Source organism: Macrotis lagotis, chromosome 1 (genome assembly GCF_037893015.1).
Source record: "Macrotis lagotis isolate mMagLag1 chromosome 1, bilby.v1.9.chrom.fasta, whole genome shotgun sequence".
Taxonomy (NCBI): Eukaryota; Metazoa; Chordata; class Mammalia; order Peramelemorphia; family Peramelidae; genus Macrotis; species Macrotis lagotis.
The window spans coordinates 520,987,822-521,011,381 of record NC_133658.1 but is presented as its reverse complement, the minus strand read 5'-3'; the positions used below and the strand labels follow the sequence as shown (position 1 = coordinate 521,011,381).

Sequence of the window (23,560 nt, the reverse complement as noted above, 5' to 3'; positions counted from 1 at the left end):
AAAATTGACCATGTACTAGGGCATAAAAACCTAATGATCAGAGCAGAAAGGTAGAAATAGTGAATACATCTTTCTCAGATCAAAATGCAATAAAAGTCATATGCAATATTGGGCCAGGGAGATATAGACTCAGAACCAATTGGAAATTAAATAACCTCATTTTAAAGAATGAGTGGATCAAAAAACAAATTATAGAAAAAAATTAATCATTTTATCCTAGATAATGACAAAAATGAAACAACATACCAAAACCTATGGGATTCGCTCAAAGCAGCTGTCAGGGGATATATTATATATCTTTAAATGTTTACATGAATAAATTAGAGAAAAAAGGAAATCAATGAACTCAATAAGTAACTAAAAATTAGAGAAAGAACAAATTAAAAATCCCCAATTAAATACCAAATTAGAAATTCTAAAAATTAAAGGAGAAATTAATAAAACTGAAAGCAAAAAAACTATTGAATTAATAAAGAAAACCAGAAGTTAGTTTTATGAAAAAACAATAAAATTGATAAACCTCTGTTTAATTTGATTAAAAAAAGAAAGAAGAAAACTAAATTGCTAATATCACAAATGAAAAAGGTGAACTCACCACCAATGAAGAGGAAATTAAAGTAATAATTCAGAATTATTTTGCCCAACTCTATGCCAATAAATTTGACAATCTAAGTGAAGTGAATGAATATTTACAAAAATATAAGTTGCCCAAGTTAAATGAAGAGTAAATTAAATACCTAAACAACCCTATCTCAGAAAAAGAAATTCAACAAGTCATCATTGAACTCCCTAAGAAAAAATCTCCAGGGCCTGATATATTCACAAGTGAATTCTACCAAACATTTAAGGAACAATTGGTTCCAATTCTATATAAACTCTTTGGAAAAACAGGGGAAGATGGAACTTTGCTTAACTCTTTCTCTGAAACCAATATGGTGCTGATACCTAAACCAGGAAGAGTTAAAACAGAGAAAGAAAATTATAGACCTATCTCCCTGATGACTATAGATGCAAAAATCTTAAATAAAATCTTAGCAAAATAATTACAACAAGTTACCACTAGGATAATACATTTTGACCAAGTAGGATTCATCCCAGGGATGCTGGGATGGTTCAATATTAGGAAAACTGTTAGTATAATCAATTATATCAACAACAAAGCTATCATTAATTATATGTTCCTATCAATAGATGCTGAAAAAGCTTTTGACAAAATACAGCACCCATTCCTACTAAAAGCACTAGAGAGTGTAGGAATAAATGAACTGTTCCTCAGAATAATAAGCCATATCTATCTGAAACCATCAACAAGCATTATTCAATAGGGAGAGGCTAGAGGCATTCCCAATAAGATCAGAGGTGAAAAGGGATGCCCATTATCACTACTATTCAATATCATATTAGAAATGTTAGCTTCAGCAATTAGAGAAGAAAAAGAAATTGAAGGAATTAGAAGTGGGAAGGAAGAGACAAAACTCTCACTCTTTGCAGATGACATGATGGTATACATAGAAAATCCCAAGAAATCATCCAAAAAATACTGGAAACAGTTAGCAACTTTAGCAAAGTTGCAGGTTATAAAATAAATCCTCATAAATCCTCAAATTTTCTATATATATGACTAACAAGATACAGCAGGAAGAGCTAGAAAGAGAAATCCCATTCAAAGTAACCTTAGACAATATAAAATACGTGGGAGTCCATTTGCCAAGACAGACTCAGAAACTTTGAAAACAATTATAAAGCACTTCTCACACAAATTAAGTCAGATTTAAATAACTGGGAAAACATCAACTGCTCATGGATAAGTAGAGCTAATATAATAAAAATGACAATTCTACCAAAACTAAACTACCTGTTTAGTGCCCTGCCAATCAAAATTCCAAAAAATTACTTTAATGAGTTAGAAAAAGTTGTAAGTAAATTCATATGGAGAAATAAAAAGTCAAGAATTTCCAGGGATTTAATGAAAAAAAAGTGCAAAAGAAGGGGGCTTAGTCCTACCCAATCTAAAATTATATTATAAAGCATCAGTCATCAAAACTATCTGGTATTGGCTAGAGTGGTGGACCAGTGGAATAGACTAGGTGCAATAGCAAGAAATGATTATAGTAATCTGCTGTATGATAAACCCAAAGAGTCCAGCTATTAGGATAAAAACTCTCTTTGATAAAAAACTGCTGGGAATATTGGAAGTTAGTATGAAAGAAACTTAGATTACACCAACACCTCACACTCCATTCCAAGATAAGATCAAAATAGATACAGGATTTAGACATAAAAAACAATAGTATAAGCAAATTAGGAGATCAATGACTAGCTTACCTGTCAGATCTAAGGAAATGGAAGCAGTTTATGACTAAGGAAGAGATGGAAAATATCACTAAAAACAAACTAGATGATTTCAATTAAATTAAATTAAAAAGCTTTTGCACAGATAAAACCACTGCAACCAAGATCAAAAGAAATGTAAACTGGGAAACAATCTTTACAACTAATGTTTCTGACAAAGGACTCATTTCTAAAATATACAGAGAACTGATTCATTTTTTTAAAAAAAGCCATTTCCCAGTTGAGAAATGGTCAAAGGATATTCAAAGGCAATTTACAGATGAGGAGATCAAAGCAATCCATAGTCATATGAAAAATTGCTCTAATTCACTACTTATAATAATAACACTAATAATAACACTAATACAATATTGGTGGAGCTGTGAACTCATCCAACCTTTCTGGAAAGCAATTTGGAACTATGCCCAAAGGGCAACAAAAATGTCCATCCTCTTTGATCCAGCAATACCACTACTGGGTCTATACCCTGAAGAGATGATGAAAACAGGTAAAAACATCACTTGTACAAAAATATTCATAGAAGTCCTGTTTGTGGTGGCAAAGAATTGGAAATCAAGTAAATGTCCTTCAATTGGGGAATGGTTGTGGTTTATGTATGTCATAGAACAACACTAGTGTTCTATGAGAAACCAGGAGGGATGGGAATTCAGGGAAGCCTGGAGGGATTTGCATGAACTGATGCTGAGCGAGATGAGCAGAACCAGAAAAACACTGTACACCCAAACAGCAACGTGGGGGTGATGATCAACCCTGATGGACACGCTTATTTCATCAGTACAACAATCAGGGACAATTTTGGGCTGTCTGCAATGGAGAATACCACCTGTATCCAGCTAAAGAACTGTGGAGTTTGAACGAAGTTCAAGGACCATTCCCTTTACTTTAGGGGAAGAAAACTGATATCTTATTGTCTGATCTTGTTATCTCTTATCTTCTTTAAGGATATGATTTCTCTCTCATCATACTCAATTTGGATCAATGTACAACATGGAAACAATGTAAAGACTGACAAATTGCTTTCTGGGGGGTGGGGGAGGGAAGTAAGATTGAGGGGGAAATTGTAAAACTCAAAATAAATAAAATCTTTAACAAAAAAATGAGTAAGAATAGATCATGCCAGACAAAAATCATTTCCGAATTTTATAGTTAAGGGATTAATAGATTGATTGATAATGTAAAGACATGCTTCCACTGCATCACTTTACAGTCTCTCTGTTCCTGTGGACAAGATGGGCAGATACTGGATAGATAATAACACATATAGGTGAAATTAGAATGATCTAAAATGGCTAAATGCCAGCTTGGAAGAAGGTTTCCAGTGAAATACCCCAGGTTTCTTGTTCTTGGTCTCATGTTATTTAATAGTTTTATCCATGGCTTGGATAAAGATATAGAGACATTCTTATCATATTTGCAGATATCACAAAATCAGGAGTTAATACATTGGTTGAGAATCAGAATCCAATTCTCCCCCCCAAAAAAAACACACCCTTTCCCCTTTCTCTTCATTTCAAAACCCAGTACATTTTCCTATACTCTCCTCCTTTTCTCAACTTCTGAAAATGAGGTGACCCTTCTTGCTACATTCATTCCCACTACATTTCTCCTAGATTTTATTTCTCTGGCAGTTCACAACCTCAATGAACACCCCTCCCTGGTCTTCAACCTCTCCCTGTCCACTAGTTCCTTATTGCCTTCACAAATGTTCAAGTCTCCCCCCATACTTTACTAGATCCTATTATTTCCTGAAGGTATAATCCCATATCCCTCCTCCTGTAGAAAGAAAAAGAAACCTACAATCCCAGTCTTCACTTCTCATCCCATTGTAATCTGAACTCTGAATTCATCACTAAACAGAAATAATACCAATAGAAGATTATGGGATTTTTAATTGTCAAATCTTAATAGTATTTTTAATCTTCATTGTTATTGATATATTTGCTTAGTATGATTCAAATACTCTTTCCTATTGATGACATAATTTATTATGTGATTTACTTTCTTGTTACAATCTCTATTTGAACAGAATGCATTTTTTTCTTATATTCAATTTGGAAGAATTTTACATAGAATTTTTGTGTCAGGATTCATTAACTGACAAAGAATCTGACTTTTAACTGAAAGTCTTAGATTGAAGTCCTACCTACTCATTGTGAGTATACCATAACTTCTAAGTACCCCCTAGGTTAATTTCTAAGGATATAAATTGCATTGTAGGTGATGCTTTGCATTGGTAGACTGAATTTCCTTATTTGGGAGCTTCCTGTTAGACTATCACAGGTTAGGTCACATTATTAATCATAATGATATATCAGTTTATTTGTTAAATTCAAGAATGAAAGCTTTGTTTGTATCATGGCAGGAATTATATTTTGAAACAGATGAAAAATTAAAAGCTTCCAGTGAATCCTTCTAGATCCAGAAATAATTTTACAGAATGATTCTCTAATAGTCTGGGGTCAAACTATTTATTAGTACTGTGTATTTTATGCTGAGTTTTCAGCATCAATTTCATTTAGATTTTTCTTTTGCCCTTATTCTAATTTATTTCTAATTTAAGGAATTTTTTAAAATTACATTTAATAGGTATCAAAACTTTTAGCCTTTTTTTTACAAAACACCTTCAAAATTTATCAATCAATTGCATTAATCTCTCTTCAAATCTCGTTACCTCTTTTTTTGTTGCTGCTTTGTTTACCTTCTAATTTTAAGTAGAATCTACTTAATTTTCTATATTTCATTAATATAGACATTCAAACCATGAATTTATATATGTAATGCTTTGTGTCAATACTTCACATTTAATGTGTAATTTCTGTATTGTTATTATTATTACCTTATAATCTTTTTTCTTCTTAAAAATTTTTTGTTTTAATTAGTCAAGATCCAGCTTCTGACCTTTCCAACCTAACTCCACTTCCCCAAACATAAGGACATGAGGGGAACAAAAGAACCATTACAAAATATCAAAAAAAAAACCTTTCCATATTGATTATGACAACAAAATCTGATTCTGCAAAATGAATCCTTCATTTTTCTATCAGGAGTTAGCAGTTTAATTATTAATTAGTAGCAGAAATTATATTTAGTGAATTTACTGATTAAGAGTTCAGTATACTAGTATTCTATGACTTGTTCAGTTCATTCATTTCCCAATTTATAGTCACCCATCTCAGATACCCATTTTTGCCACCTCAAAAAATAAGCTTCCTGTAATTTTGTACATCCTCTCTCATAATTTTCCCTCTTTTCTCCTTTTTTCCCTCTTGTTTCTCTACTGAATGAAATCTATTTCTGTACCCAATTCTGTTTCAATGTATCCTTCATTCTTCAGTCTTTCGACCAGTTTAAATGAGTGAGGTGTAAATATCAACCACTATCTCCCAAACCCTTATATAGATAGATATTTACTTATACACAAGTGATCATGTGAAATTATTTTCCTTAAACTTCCTTTCCCTCATCCTGCCCTACAATAATCATCTTACCCTTCCTCTCCAATCTCTTCTTAATGTCATCATTTTGACTAATCAATAGTTATTCAGTCTTTAAGCTAGATAAGAAAGAAAGGAGGCAAAGAATGGCCTCTTTAACTTCATCAAAAAAGTCTCCCTCTGCAGATCCTGGATTCACTGGTGATTTTGCATCACCTCCCTGGTCCTCTGTGAGAAAGGACAACAATAATCTCATTAAGAAATAACAAAACCACTCCCAGTCCTTTTGTAATTGAACTCTATCAATTCATATGTTGATAAAGCTTACCTGGGGAAGTATGTTTCCTTATGTAATAGTGCAAATCACTGTTTATTCATGTTCTTTTTTTCTTTACTCTTCAAATTAAGATAAATTTGATAAGATAAATCTTTAGACTTCATCAGGATTGTTTGGAAGTCTTCTATTCCTTCAAAAATCTATTTCCTCCCACCCCCAGAGCACTATGTCCATTTTTGCCAGGTTAGTTATTTGTGACTATAAACTCATATTCTTTGTCTTTTGGAATATGACATTTCAAATTCTCTTCCTTTATAGTTGTGTTTGTTAAATCATATATCTTCTTGGCTATGGCTCCTCAATCTTGAATTCTTTCATTCTGACTACTTGCCACACTTTTTCTTTGATAATTTTGGGTTGGTATGATTTTTTTCCAGGAACTTTAGGTAAGTTTGTTCTCAAGCTATTTTCTTCTCAGAGGTATTGCTTGAAGATATTTTGGAGTCATTCCTTTATGGTGGGGTTCTTTTTGTTCTCACCATTCTTCCAGTCAGCTTCCTTACTGGACTTGTTGTGGTTGGGAGCTGCTTCACCTCCGGATTATGGACTGATCCTGTTGCTACATTCTTGGTGTTATCTTATTCCAGAACACCAGAGAGAATTTGAGAACCTGTAAACTTTAAGTGTTCCATAAGAGATCTGATTCAGAGCAAACTCTGATTGCTGATCACTTGGCCTAAGCTCTCAAAATTTTTCACAAGACCAGTGAAAGAGTAGTCTGTTCCTCTATAAGCTACTTGGAAAATTCTGTTGGTTGAGAGTGGCATTTCTCTAGGTTTCACTTTCATCTGAGATTCCTGCCCTAGTTATTCTTCTGCAGACTGGACTAGATGTTGAAAATGAGACTATCCTCTGTGCTTGGGACCTGAGCAATACTAGTAGCTGCTCTTGCTTTTGAACTTCTTTCAACAAGAACTTCCTTACCTAGGAACTATACTCCCATGCATAGGTCCCTTTCTCAGTCCTATTTGAATCTATTACACACAGCTGGGTAGTGGACAACAAAAGCTTCCAGGTGGTACTTGTTCTTGTAGCAGTGTCCAGTATGAGCCCGAGACCTCTCCTTGCCCTAGTGCACAAGCTCTCCCTTGGTTCTCTAGTGATCTTGGTCTGACCCTAATGTTCAAAGACCTCTCTCTCTCTCTCTCTCTCTCTCTCTCTCTCTCTCTCTCTCTCTCTGTTTCCCCAGACTAACTGGACTAGACTCAGGACTCCCTGTGATTTTTTTTCTGATACATTTTCTAGATTTATTTAGTATCATTTGCTCTAGATTTATTTAGAATAATTTGCTTCCTAACACTGTCATCCTGGCTCCTATCTGTCATTACCTATTACTTTTGTGATTTCCACACCAGTCAAGGTTTAGAGGTGATTTAATAAGATTTGTACCTGAATAATAAATAATGCTTTCTACAATATACTCAAAAAGGGATCATCTGTAAATTTTGCTCAAAGACCACCAAAGAAGAGACATCTGCCTATTACCTTTTTAGGTGGAACTTTCATTTTCAGATAGTTTTGAAAATAACTTTTTACCTATTTCTGCCTTTGGAAGCCAAACAGTATTGTCTACTCTTCCATATGACATCCCTTTAACTAAATAGAAAGACTCATTTCCCTCCAGTCATATCTCCTCCAGGTTAAACATCACTAATACTTTTAATTACCCTTCAGCATTTCATTCGTCCTCTGTTATGTAGAAAATAACAGAATTTGAGAGTTTGAAAAGGCTTCAGCAGTCATCCAACTCAGGCATAAATGGGATCTTCAAACAGAGATCTGACAAGGCCTTGCTTGAAGACCCCTAAGGAAGGAAAACTCACTATCTCTTAAGAAAGTCCATTCCAACTCTGAATACCTCTCTGAAAGGAAGCTTCATTTGTTTGTTTGTTTGTGTTATTCTGCTGTCATTTCTGTTGATCTTATCTCAACCTTCATTCCTGATTTTTCCCCCTATGGTCAAAAACGAATTTAATTCTTCTTTTACATGATAGTCCCTCAAATATTGTAATGTCCCTTTTGAGTCTTTTCTTCTTCAGACTAAACTATTCAAGTTCCTTTAATTGGTGTTTAAATGGTATAGACTGAGGATCCTTCGCTATTCTTTATTGCCTCCTTTGAATATTCTGTAGCTTGTTCAATGATGCTTGTAAATTAAATTAATATAATATAATGTAAAAGTAATGCAATGATAATAATAATAATAGTATATAATATTCCAGACGAGAATTGCAATTCTGCAATTCATTTAAGGGTAAAAATTTTTAATCAGTGTCTCTAATTTGCCCTAAACTGTTATGATCAATATTATTTCAGATGTTGTAGTGGTAGTAGTGATGGTAGGGATGGTAGTAGTGGTAGCAGTAGTAGTAGTAGTAGTAGTAGTAGTGATAGTAGTAGTAGTAGTGATAATAGTAGTAGTAGTTATAGTAGGTAATAATAGTAGTTGTGGCATTATTATTATTATTATTAGTAGTAGTAGTAGTAGTAGCAGCAGCAGTAATAGTAGTAGTAATAGTTAGAAGCAATAGTTAGAGTGGCCACAGTAGTAATAGCTAATATTTATATAGTATCTGCTATGAGCTAATATTATCTCATTTGATCCTCAGAACAATCAGAACACTTATAGATGAAGTTATAGATATGAGCCACTTAACCCTGGATCTTTCTTAAATCACCCTGAACATAGTCCAAGATCAATAGGTGTTTGTGACTGCTAGACTATTCATTTTGAGTTTACAATCGATTAAAATGCTGATCTTTTCAAGCAATCTCTTATAATTGTTTTGTCATTCTTATTTTGTATTTCTGAACTGATTTGCTATCTTATTCTTATTGTTTCATCATAGTAGATTAAACCCAATGTTCTATTTTCTCAAGTTTTTTTTTTCTGTTCTAAATAGTAGCTATTGTTCACAAGCTTTATTTCATCTGCAAATATGGTAAACATGCTATCTCTGACTATCCAAATTAGCCTATTATTTTAGCAATTTCTATCTTGTCTATAAGAGGTACATAAGAGGATTATTAACTATTATTAAATCCTATGTGAAATGTTTCTACATTTCTCAGATTTACAAGTCTAACTACTCTCTAGTACTAAGTTCTAGAGCATATATATGTCATTGAACTGTAATTTGGAAATTTTAGTACTTCCTTTTCTTCTATAACCATGATTGTATTTGACCTTCTCTACTCCTAGCAATCACAATTAGAAGTTTTTCAGGATACAAGGATCTAATTCAATGGTTCCTAGAAACTTGAATTCATTAATGGAAACCAGGGGCATATTTTACAATCTTTTTTATCTTAGTTATTAACTCTTCATCTGCATATTTGTTCTTTACTTGCTATTCCAAAAATGATTCTTCTTTGCAGGGAAAAAAAAAGTAAAATAATTAAGCATCCATAACTGTACTGTCCTCTGTTATCTTCAACTCATCCACACAGAATAGCAGTTCTTTCCTTTAGTGATCCTCCATAGCCTTCCTCAACAATCTCATCTTATTCTGAACGTTATCTGACTGCACCAGAGAATTATACAAATTCTCTATTAATTTCCCTTGCCTCCATTATTCTGTTTATCTTTGTTTTGTTTTTAAATCTGAAGTTGGTGGTGAGTTCTTGGTTCATTCATGTTAGTCCCCTTTAATAGTTTCCCCTATCCATACTGTATGTTTTTAGAATTTTATTTATCAGAGCTCAGAACTTGAGTCCATGGAATCTTATCTATATTTCTTCAGAACACTGAAATTTTCTCTTATAAAATCTAAAGTACCTATAAGATTATTCATAGCTATCGTTATCTTCCTCTATCACAAATTCTAAGAGTAGGTTTTTCCCCTATCATCTCTACCCAAAATCTAATTCCTCCCTCTGGGTAACAATCAAATTCAGAATAAATGATTGCTTCTTCTGCCTATGGAAGAATAAAATTATCATTAAGGAAAATAAAAAATCCTTTACATTTTAAGGTTTCATCATTAAATGACTCCATCACTATTTCATCTTGTCTTTGCTCCAGACACAAGGACTCAGAGCTACTTATGAGGTCGCAAACTTCTTTCTGTCTTAAAATCCCTAATTCCCTTTTTTATTACTCATACTTTATACCATGTTTCTGAGATGGACTAGTTTGGCCTTTGTCATGGATAATATTCATTTGACTATAGCAGAAATGCAAAGACAGTATACTCATTTCATGTTACTGCAAAATGATCCCCATGTTTCCAAGTTCCAAGAATTAAGATCCTCAATGCTCTTCAACTGCTACAGTTGACTCATTATTTAATAATATTTTATAGATTATTTCTGCACTATGAAAAGTCATTACTTAACATCTTTTTTTTTTAGTTTCAACATAGACCAATGTCTTCTGTACACTCCCACAGGGCAAGAACATTGTTTTCCTGGTCTATGAATGTTGGGAAAAAAGTGAATTTTGGAATGACTTTTCCCATTTAGTTCTATCCATATAATCTGTTGGATCTAACCTTTTAAGACATTGGGTTATCCCTTAAATTGTTTCATTAATGATTATATGTAGATATAAACATAATGAAGTATTAACATTTTATTAAAAAGAGGAAATTATTTTTGTAAAACACTTTCCTTTATAAATTTTGATTGAATAATGATATTTAAAATTTATATTCTGTAATTCTCATAAAACATTTTAGTATATCATGTCCTATATTTTCTCATTGAGCACACTGAGTGTAGAATTCATTTTTAAATTCTTTTTTCCAATATCTTTAGGGGAAATGTACTTTTCATAATTTGACAGTGTTAAGTGGAAAATTATTGACCACCTTCTTATGTTGAGTGTTTTTGTAAAATTTTAAAACTTGTACTACTAATAACCTAACAAAGCACATAGTGAATGAGAGCAGGTCATATTACAAACTAGAAATTAGGAAGGAAAGCAATGTAAAAGATGTCATCAAAGAAACATGACAAAGAACAACAAAAATGTGCTAGTAATATACCTAGAGGAAGGTATAGCCATTGCATCTTGTTATATTTTCAATATTAAGAAGAAGAAAAAAGATCAGTAGCACATAGTGTGATCTCATAAAAAAATTATGGGGGTTTGTAGACAGAAAACTCTAATGATAGCCATATATGAACATGTTGGTATCTGTATTGCTTAAAAGACTACTCATACTAATGAATTCATGAATACTTTTGAAGTACTTCTCAGTGTGGCTATAAGGAAAGAGTTTCATAAAACTTAATTGAATGAAACCAATCTCCAACAGACTCTTTAAAAGTTATTTTAAGGACACTGATAGTCTTGAGATAATCTCCATTTTTTAGCAAGAAGAAGGGCAATTTCTGATGAAGTAAGAGATAAAGAAAGATGTCTCAGTGGTGACTGCAGACCCTCACTGGTACCCATCTTTTGACCCCATGACAAGTGCCCATACCCAAGGACTTCAACCATGTTGAAGTGATAGGTAGAAGTTTTGTTACTTAATAATATTAAAGACTTGCTTTAGGGAAAAGGAGAATTTCATATTACCAAAATATATCACAGAAGCAGAATATAAACTCAGATCGTTATTTTGATAAGATGACCCCACTATGTGATACTATTTTATTATTAAAGTTTAATATCATCTAGGTAGTATCCTATGAATTCTTCCTATTCATATTTCATTTCCTGGTTGCTTTCAACAGATTATCTGATGGTTATCTAAAGCATAATATTCATTTTGTTTTATTTTTCTAAATTATTTAAGATGTCAGCTATCTTGAAATTATGAAGTCAAGATTTATTATTTAGGTCTATCAACTGAGTCTGTATGTTTTCCAAGAGTTTGATAATTAAATACATTTTATTTTACCTCAAATGTGCATTGTGTAGAATTCTGTTTTCCTGTGTAAGAAGTCTTATGTTGGGTACTTTGAGGTTTCTTTTGTATTTTTCAGTATTACTTAATTATTTCATTCCCTTTTAAAAATCTCTTTTTGATTTCCTTATATGATTGTTTTTACTTTTTTCTAGTTTTCCTTTACTTGTTTGTAAATGTATCAATTAATCTAGTTGAGAATTTCTGATGTACCCTGAACCAAAATCTCTTTCCAATTTTATTTTTGCTTCTTTTTCCATTTCTGTTATTTCTGCTGTTTGAGGTGATTCAATTGTTCTGTAGTATGTCTTGTTTTGCTTAATTACATCAGTATTCTACTTTACTCATTCTTTATCTGAGCTAATTTTATTTTTTGGAATGACCTAATTAGTCATTTTTGTTCCCTATAATATTTCTATTTGTAGTTTTTCATGAAATTTATAACAAACTTGGCAGCTTTTGATTCTCTCATTCTAACGTTTTGGATTAGTCTCTCCATTGGCTTCTTAAAATTTACAATTAAACCACATTCATTCATTACAAAGTTATTTGTTAAGCATTTATTGTCTGTGAAACTCTAAATTTTGTAATGTGGGAGAAACAAAAATGAGGCATGATTCTGTTCTCAAAAAATAGAAAATCCAGTAAGAGAGTTACAATTAATTAAATTGAATTTGTTGCTAACCTGAATATCAAAAACTATCCTTTCAAATCAAAATCATACTGAAACACACCAGTGTTTTAAAATACAATTTATAAATTTTGAATGAAAATATCTTACCAAAAATGGACAGTAAGCTGCCAACTGTGCTGCTAAAATGAGACCATCCAAAAGATCTTTATCAAAATTTACTATCCATTTTTCAAGTGGAGGCAGACCTAGTTGAAAAAAGGAAAAAAGAATGAGAGTCATCTTGTTTTGTTGACAAAGAAAATTAAATTGGAAACATCACAGATGCAGAATTTTTTCCAATTATAAAATTGTAAAAATTAAATTTTATGTAGATTAGCTATTTAGAAGATATATTAGTTTATAAGATTTAATTTGCATTGTAAGGACTTTTATTTCAAAGGAACAGAAATAGTTCCTATGAACTTCCAAAGGTCTTTGTGCCTCATTCATTTTTTCTTTAAATTTAGGATTATTAATTTTTATATGGATGCCTTACTTCCCTCTATTAGAATTCAAGGCCCTAGGAAACAGAAATTGTCTTATTTTTATCTCTCAGGATCTCCTCAACATATTGTAAGTGCTTAGTAAGTTACCCCACTTTGGAACACAATCTCACTAATCTCAATTTATTTTTCATTGACATAGTTCTTATTAAACAAATGTTGTTCTCTTCTAAATATAATGTGTTGTTTCTTTTTTAACACTTCTTGAAATGAATGAATTTTTAATCAACCTTTCAGGGAATTTGTCAAGGGAATTTTTTTTAATATGTGAGACAATAATCTATTATAAATGTATAATGACCACTAAGTATGTATTGAGTGGTGCATAAAGCACAACAAAATGGATAAAATCAGACTCAGTGCTTCTACCTGAAGATATGAAAATAATTTAGTGATACATATACACTTTAGATAAGGATGTAATATACAAATTTTAATCATATATAATTATGCTTATATACTTATAGATGTATACTTGAGGACGTGTTCATAATATTGCATATGTTCATAAAAACAGATGCGAATGCATGGGTATATATGTATAAGCACATGGATATATATCATACATGGCAACTTGGCCTAATGAAGACATAGCTAATAGGTTCAAGACTTGACTCGAACACATTAAACTATAAGTTTCAGAAAATATGACAAACTGCAGTGGTAGAAGAAAGCCCACTCTAAGGGTGCCCTAATTTAGGAAATCATGGGTCCAGTCAAATACATAAACATTTAATACACATAGAGAAAGTCTTGAAACTTTTATTTTAATTTCATTTTTATACTTTACATAGAACCAACGCATAATTGTTGAATATACATTGAGTTTATGTAACAATAGAAGCTAAACCTTCATATCAAAACTAGTCTTTCTTAGCATGAAGTCTAATTTCTCTTAACACTTCAGTTTCTCTAAAAGACAAGAAGATAAATACATTATTGCAAATATCATTTAAATGTAAAGTCTGGAAAGTTTAGTGAGAGAGGTATTTTGTTTTTACAAAATTAGTTAAGTTGTAAACATTACAAAAGTAATTATACTAGATATTTGCTTATTAATCATCATATAGCAAAATTATCACAAATTTTAATCTCTACTTTGAATGTTTAAAATATTTAAAGTTAAAATTTAATAATTTCTGGTTCCTTATTTGATTCAGGTCCATGCTCAAAACTAAATAACTATTTTAATTTTAATGAAATGTAATTATTTAGAGATACATATCAAAATTGAGAAACAACTGTTAAGAATTTGTACACCAATAATTAATCCTTCTTATCTAACATATATATCTATAGCACTTCAAATGAATGATAGACACCTAGAAAATGAATGTCGTTCATTTTGACTAATGACACTGGTCAATGATAATATCAATTTATGCTTATGAGATATTAGCATGGACATTACTACAAAACTAGAATGAATATAACTCTTACCCATAACAGGAGAAACAGTATAAAATTACTATTAAGTTAATCATTTAGATCTAGATTATTAAGGTCTAATAAAATATAAGATTATATTTATGGGAATTTGTTTAAATTATACCCTAATCTGTATACTAAATACATCATACCTGGATTATGTTAATAGACTCTTGAGTAATCTCTCTGACCTTTTCAGCCTACTGAACACATACTTCTGTAATTATCTTTCCTAAGAAAGATTTTACCATTCTGCTTAGGAATCTAATCACAGCAAACAATTTATTTTTTCCTCACATAGATTCTTTGCTTTTTCCTTCTTTCCTTGCCTTTTTCACATGTTACTTCTAATTCAACCTTTCTTTTTGATCTTCTTTTGTTCAAAACTCAAATCAAAATTTACTTCCTCCAGAAAGCTTTTCCTGACTAAACTCATTTCCTGCTGATGACTCCAATAATCTTGCTATTTTAGAAGATTTAGGACTTCCATTTATATTCCATTTGTATGGGGCCAAATGTATTCGATATATGGACCTCTGACTTCATAAATTAGGGAACTCAGTGTGCATTTCCTCTATCATTTCAAATTTTTTTTGACTAGGTAAAAGAAACTATTTTTCTTTCGATTTCATTTCTAACCTAGCTTTAAATATTGAATGGGCCTTGCCTCATTTAAACTGAGACTCTAGCTTAAAAAGATGAAGGTCTTCCACTGCATCTAAGGGATATCTCCAGTCTTCCTTAACTATATCTAACCATTAGGCCCAGTTGGCTTAAATCCAGTTCCCTTAAAAGTCATATCACCTTCTTGAAGTTATGGTTCTCTTCGAGAATGAAGGACAAACAACAAATGAATGAATAATACTGAATAGAAATGAATGAAAAAATTTCATATATAAAGACAATTTTTCACTCATGTAGCAAATGTGGTCTTTTCCAACTATAAATTTTTAGCTGTGAAAATCATTTCTGTGATACATCTCTAATACTATAGTTTTAATAGCACAACTCAACAACTGTGAAACAACTCTGAACTACAATACTAATGTGACTTCATGTTTAAATGATGATGATGATGTTTGACCTTCATTTTCGAAACAGACCATGGTGTATTAGCAATATTATTAGAGATAATATAGTTTAGTGGACACTGGAAAAGGAGGAGAGATTTTGGAATTTTTCAATTAAGTTTCTCATCTGTGCAAAAAATCTTATAAGTAAGGGGTCCAGTCCCCAAAATTTGAGTTCTTAAATTTATTAAACATCTGAATGCTATGTACTGTTATTTCTCATTCTTCCTTATTTGGTCTAGCTCAATCATATACTTTTCTAATTTTTTGGATAATATCAGATATATGAATTTGGTAGAACCTCTTTCCAATCTAATTTTCATTATGTCCCTTGGTGCTCTTGAAAATTTGATCATCCAAATGAATTTTGCTCTAATTTTGTATAACTACTTGATCTAGCTAAGAATATTGGATTTTTCTCCAATGTTTAGATCTTCTTTTATTTCTATTTAAGTTTTCTTATAATTTTTCTTACAAAAAGTCTGATGGTTTTTGTGGATATATCCTTAAATCATATATATATATATATATATATATATATATATATATATATATATATATATATACACACATATATATGTATGTATATATCATATTATTGCTACTTTACTGAAACTGTTAATTGTCTTGTTTATTCTTTGATTCTTCAGAATTATCTAAATATAAGATTATCTTGAAATTGAGATACATTTGTCTTATCTTCACCAATGCTTACTCCTTTATTTTTCTTGCCTTAATACTTAATTCTTATATTTTCAACTTTCTATGAAATTAAAGTGGAGAAAAAGGCATTCTAAATTAACTTTAATCATATCAGGAAATGTTTTAGTTTCAATCTAACAAAAATTATGCTGACTCTGGATATGTGTGTTTATAATAGGAATTTTGTAGTAGTATTCAATTTCAATAAACTCTACTGAGTATTTGTGTTCAATTTTACCTCTTTTTCAAAATGCATGCTTTTATGGTCACTTAAAGATTTTTAATTAGTTAATTTTTGAGGTGTTTTTAGTTGTATAATCATTTCTTTAGAACAGGTTATGTCATCTTCAAATTTAAGTATTATCAAATCGTCTATTTTCTTGAATACAACTTTCATTCACAAGAATATTATATATTCTTTGATCTATTCATTAATTAAGATATTAATTCTAATTTAAGTATATGTTCTTTGTTCATGCTTTCCTTATTATTTATAATTTTATTGTACTACACTATATAAAGGATGCATTTATCCTTGCAACTTTTATGCATGAGTTGTTAGCTCACAATTAGGTTAATACAAAGATGTCATAATAAAAATAAGATTCTCATTTAATAACTTCAAAAGGTCTATCACATCTAATGTTTTCTAACATTGTATTCATACTTTGATTCTTGTGCTTCTATTTTATATATATATATATATATATATATATATATATATATGTTAGACATATTGACCAATAATTATTATATTACTATCTAGTTATCCTTGACTTAAATTCTGGGCTATTCAATGAAAATACACTTAATACTCATGTTCTTTCAGCTTCTGCATACAATGTGGTTTTCCTATTTGTTTTTCTTAACAAGAGATTTTTAATGATGCTTAGTCTGAGATCACATTGCTATTACTTTTTGAATTTATCAGCACCAAGATAAAGTTGGAAAAATGTATGAATCTTCATCTTTTAAATATGCTTTTATATGCAGGAAAAATTAAGAGACTTTCTATTTTCTAATCTACTTGACTACATTTCACATTTTATAGTGTTCATCCCGTCCATGATTCACAGCTATTATTTTGTTTTCTTCTCAATGCTATCTTGTGATTATATTTCTTTCTTTAAAAAAATCAGCACTAGGAATCAATGTGATGTGGAGTAAATCATTTAACTTCCTGCCTTTAAGTTTACACAGTAAAACTAAGTGAACTAGACAGCTTCTGAGGTCCTTTACAGTTCTAGAAATAGGATCCCATCTGTAGCTTATGTCACAGGCTTCTTTCCATGCCTACTCCTGAGGATCTTGCTCCTCTATTTTGTTTTTAATCAGACTTGTGCTCAACCATAACTTATTTTTACTTATGATAATCTCCTCCCCAAACTTTTGGTTCACACACTGATCCCCTCCCCTCCCACCCACTCCCGCATCTCAACTCAGTTCAAACTCTTGCTAAATTCTTCCATCTCTTCTAATTTTTAAAAGTATTTCTTTTTCGAACATCCTAGACCAGTGCTTATCTCTCTTTGTTCTCTCAATGACCAGAAGCAAAAACACAGTAATGTTTTCTCCTCCTTTAAAAATGAAACTACTGAATTATTACTTAATCCCTTTGAACTGGACAAACTCTAACTTTCTCAGGTTCATTTTGTCTATAATAATTACATTTCAGAAAGTTTTACCCAATTCTGATTTTCTCAAATGAAATTCTTACAAATCTTTGATTCTATTAAAAATTTAATTTTTGTAATGAAAGATTAATGGACAACTTTGAAGGCTGTTATTTTTGGTTTCTAGTAATATTCTATATTACATTGCATTCTTTTTATTCCTCTTTCACTAATATTGAATACAATGTTAACATGAGTTAATTGATAGGTAATCTGTCTCTTCCTGACCTTTTCTTGATTTTTGAGCTCTGGAGCATATCAATGACATTTCTGTATAAATTAAACCTAGAATTCTTTTCTTGTGATACCCGATATATTCCAATCTATAATAAACTTATGCCCTTTGGTTCCAGTGTTTAAGGACAATTTTATTTTGTGATTTCATGAAATGTGGTATGATATATCATGTTTTTTTCCTTCAAAGTAGAAAGTTTATTTTCATGTATTTTTAAAATTTTAATATCTTCTGATTGTAATTTTTCTCATGCTCACTGAAATTTTAAGTTCTGTCTCTATTGTTATCAGAATGTCCATTGTATCTCTAAGGTATTCAAATTTCCTTTCTAAATTATGTAGTCTCAATTTTTTTTATCAAAAGCTCTAATTTCCCTCCTTATTTTTCCTATCAATTCTTTTGTTATTCTTCTTAACCACTCTCATTATTCTTATAGTCATTCGAGTCTCTTTTTTGTTCTTCCATTTTTCAGGACAGAATTATTCTCCATTTCTGGAGTTTTCTTCTGACATTACTTTTCTTGATTTCCTTTTGTCAGAGATCACCAAGCCCTTTCCATCCTTCATTCACCTTTGAAGTCCATCTGATTCACCAAACTCTCATCTGTAGCAGCAAGAAGCTGTTGCATGTGCAGCAGCAACATACTGGTAAATTATCTTCACAGACAGGTTAAATCAAGGTGAGGATAGCTTTCTGAAATATCTTGGTGAGTTAGTGAGTTAGTTTATCCAAGTATGTGAATTTCCCTAGCATAATGCATGAGTGAGAACAATTTGTTCTAACAATCATGAAACAGGTGCTGTGGAGTGCTTGGAGTTTGGTCAGACATCAAAGATGCCAACATCATCTACCACATCTGAGACCAGTGCCAAATGTCCTAACTTTTGCCTTTCCACTAGACTTTGATGACTCTAGAAAGGAATTGACAACTTTGTGCAACTCTGCCTCACTTAAATTCATGTCTAAGTCAAGATTTCATCCTGTGAAGGCCAAAACAAACAACAAACAACTTCAATTTTCTATTGTATAGAGTATTTTCTTTTTTGATTACTCATCTCCTCAGTTTCTCTATTGATTTTTCTAGTAGGAAATTCTTTATTGTTGCTATGAGAGGGATGTTTATTTGTAACATTTGATAAGATCAGAATAGACCTGGAAAAGATCTTTAAAATCATCAAATCCAAGACAGCTATAGATTGAATGACTTACCTACAAACACACAAGTAAAAAGTGGGTCTTTGACTTCTAAATCCACCACTGTTTTCTACCACTTCGAGATGATTATTCTATTTAAGGCAATTTGGAGGAGTTTTCTTATGACCAATTTCTCAGTCATCCTCTTATAACGATCTCATTTCTCATAAAAATGTTTTATTCATGGAATTAGATCCTACATGCCCTAGATCACATTCCCATAGGAAAACTTCAGGAGGTCATATTCCCCTGATACATATTATCTTACCTACTACTTGACACATAGATTTCTCCAGGCAAGATATTTAGTAAGCTACAATATGGGTGTGACAATATATATAATGTCAATACTTATTCCCCATGTTGGGATAAAAATTCACTATAATATTCTGTTCCATTAAAAGATACATTCTTTCTATACCCAAAGAGCTATAAAGCTGTGTATACCTTTCTTCTGAACAATACCAGTATAGGTCTGAATCCCAAAGAGATATATGTAGGTGTTCTATTAATACATGTATTTGTACATGTGTATATTTATATTTATATATTTGCTCTTTTGTGGAGGCAAAGAACTGGAAATTAAGAAGATAACCATCAATTAAGAGATGATTAAAGAAGTTGTGATATATGATTGTAATGGGATACTATTGCTCTATAAGTAATGATGAGGGGAATAGTTTGAGAAAAATCTTGAAGATCTATATGAACTGATGCTACTAACTGAAGTGAGCAATATTGTAACAATGATCAGCTAAGATAGACTGAGCTATTCCATTCAATAGAGTGATCCAGGATAATTTCAAAGGACTCATGATGAAAAATGTATCCACTCTAAGTGCAGACTGAAGCATAATTTTTTCATTTACCTTATTTTGGGGTTGGATTTTTTTTCAACATAGTTACTATGGAAATGTTTTATATCACATGTGTATTTACTATCATATTGCTTGTCTTCTCAATGGATAGAAGAAGGGCTGAATGAAGGGAAATTAAATTTAAAAGTCAAAATTCTGAAAAATGAATGTTAAGTAATGCATATTTAAAAAGAAATGATAGGGGCAACTAGGTGACTCAGTGGACAGAGCACTGGCCCTGGAGTCAGGAGTACCTGAGTTCAAATCCAGCCTCAGACACTTAATAATTACCTAGCTGTGTGGCCTTGGGAAAGCCACTTAACCCCATTTGCCTTGCAAAAAAACCCAAATAAATGAATGAATGAATAAGTGAATGAATAAAATAAAAAAGAAATGATAAATAAGAGAAAAAAACAAAAACAAATTTTAAAAAGAATATTGCTCCCTTAAAGAGAAATTATTTTTGCAAATCAAAGACTAATTGTCAGTAATTATCACCCCCCTTAAAAAATTCTCCAGAAAAGTTGATTCACTAGAGTGAATTCAATCCAGAGTAAGTGGTCATAGAAACATTGCACCTAGAGTTAGAGAGAAATATTACCTGTCTCTGAAAGAAAAGAAATAAACTTATTTATTACTGATCCAGGTATTTACCCCAGTAGCTGATAACATTTGTTGTGACACAAGGATCATTTGAAGTACATAATAAATAGGCAATAGTAAATTAATATCCCAGCAAAACTGAAGTAATCTAACAAATACGATTCTCAATTCAAAGATTGTCATAGACTCTATGAAAATATGCATGCTCAAATAGCACAACAAAATTAAAAATAACATTTGTATAGCCCTAGTAAAACTCTGATTTCATACAGGATAGGAATCACATACTGTTATATCTATTTAAAGTTTTCCATTGACTTTCCTTTATGATCTTTGGCCGGGATATTCCTCTTTTATCTCCATAAAGAAAAGCTAAGAGTATTTCAATAATTTCAACAATCCAGTTCCAATTTTTTCCATGTAAATCAGTCAACCTAATCTCTAACCCAGAAATTCATCCAACTCCATCCTAAATGTCTTTTTCCCCCCTAATAAGTTGATAGATAGAAATTTCCTATTTAAAGCTCATCTTCCCCTTTAGAGCTTCCTAATGTGTTGAAGGCTAATTATATGCTCCCTCACTAATATAGTTCTTTACTCATTCTTGTGTCAGTGCCCAAAGTGCCCCCCAAACTAATGTCATAATATGCCCCAAAAACCTTAGTTATAGAAAAAAAATAAAAATTTGTGGTTTTTTGCAAAGTTTATTTAGTGAAATCTTCAACAAGGAAAAAAAGGAAATTGCAAAATGATCCATACTAGAAGGACAAAGTTAATAAAAAAAATACATATTTATCAGACCATCTGATATATAGTCCAACAAATTGTCCCTCTTTTAAATCAAACAAGTGCTGAAGATAGATGAAGAGATAAACAGAGAACTGAACAGGAGAAGATAGAGGTAAATTACATTTGGGAAAATGCTAAAATGATCCAAACTGATAAATATAATATAGTCTATTGCTTTTGTATTAATATTAACCTAATGATGTTATATGTTGTACAACAGTCTCAAGAGTATTAAAATTAAACCCAAGTTAAGAAAGAAGACTATGGTATATTGATAATTGTTCTTTTAACATGGGATAGAAGAAAAAATATTTTTGAAGAAATGCATTAATTTTGAAAATAGTGTCAGATGTACTGTCATAAATAGCCAGTAAAATCTCAAATGACTCCAAAATAATTCTCCAACACATTGGATGAAACGTTTATGGAAAGATTTATTGGGGAAAAAACATAGAAAAAATTGTAGAACATAAAACAACATCCATTGCCTGAAGGAGTATCCAAACCATTTATATCACTGTTCCATCAAATTGTATAAAATATATTTATTTAATGAAAAAAATCCTTAGTACATTCGAAGAGTAGAGAAGTGAATGACTTCTAAGTCATCAAAATATGTGTAACTGTGTGTCAGTGTATATATGTATATATATATATATATATATATAGCATATGCAGATGTATATATATATGTATATGCATTTATACATATATAATTTAATTTAGCTACAATAGTAGGCTTGTATTGAGATTTCTGAACTTTCTAACTTCTGTATAACCATGAGCCAAGTTAACTAAATATTTTACATATAATTTTAGACAATGTCATGGTATATTATATACATATAGAATGTATATATATATATATATATATATATAATAAAATAAACATTAAATACATATACCAGTATATAAAGTAATAAATGGATATATAAGGGTACTACTATTACCTTGTTAATAGATGTAGATATCTATATGTGTATGTTAATTAATTATCTTATAAACCAATATGTACCCACACACATACCTTGATTTTATTTTCTAAATAAAAATTTAAATAACCAATTTAATTTAAAGCATGTATTGAGCATGATAGTGAAAGAACTCTCTTCCACCAGAGCAAGTCATCAGACCCATAAGTACTGGTCATTAATCTGAAGGACATGTATGACAGGAGGAAAATGCCTTGTCACTGAGACATGAGCTTTAAGCCCTCAACTCTTTCTGTCTTAAAAAAGAAATGGATAACCCACAAAGGTGATCTCAGCATTGATCAAACATCTTAGAGGGAAGGAATTTCCCTACTCTTGAAGTACAAGGTTCAGTGACCAAGCCTTGGTTTCTCCAGTTGGGCTGCTTATCTCACTCTGGTGCAGCTAGGTAGCACAGTGGATAGAGCACTGGCCTGGGAGTCAGGAGGACAGCAGTTCGAATCCTGTCTCAGACACCTGACATTTATTAGCTATGTGACACTGGGCAGGTCACTTAAGCTTGATTGGCTCATATCCAGGGCCATCTCCAGTCATCCTGATCTATATTTGGAGCCAGAGGTCTCTGAAGGAGCTTTAGTACAGCATCTCCTCCCTCAAATACAATTCATGTGCTTATCTTGGTATCACATTCCTAATTTCACAGTCTTCTTCAACAATGAAACATCATCTGGAGAGGTGTAGCTGCTAGAAAATTTGGTCTCAGCTTTAATCCCAGGAATTGCGTTATCAGTTCCTGAGCTAAGGGTAAGTACTGGTGGTCCAGGTTTAGCAGACTACCTATCCAGTTGATTAGATTCAGAGAAGTATAACTCCAAGAGATTTTATTAACATTGACATTTACCACTACAAGGGCCAGAGTCAGT

General features: G+C 31.4%; 1 protein-coding gene across 1 annotated transcript in view; it reads right to left on the bottom strand.

The window, feature by feature from the left end:
- The window catches only part of CFAP47 (cilia and flagella associated protein 47), a 931,170-nt gene that overhangs the window by 653,005 nt on the left and 254,605 nt on the right, over nucleotides 1-23,560 (bottom strand). The window contains exon 29 of the mRNA XM_074210630.1: nucleotides 12,760-12,857. Within this exon, the coding sequence (XP_074066731.1) occupies nucleotides 12,760-12,857 (98 nt within the window). The remainder of the gene's footprint in view (nucleotides 1-12,759; nucleotides 12,858-23,560) is intronic.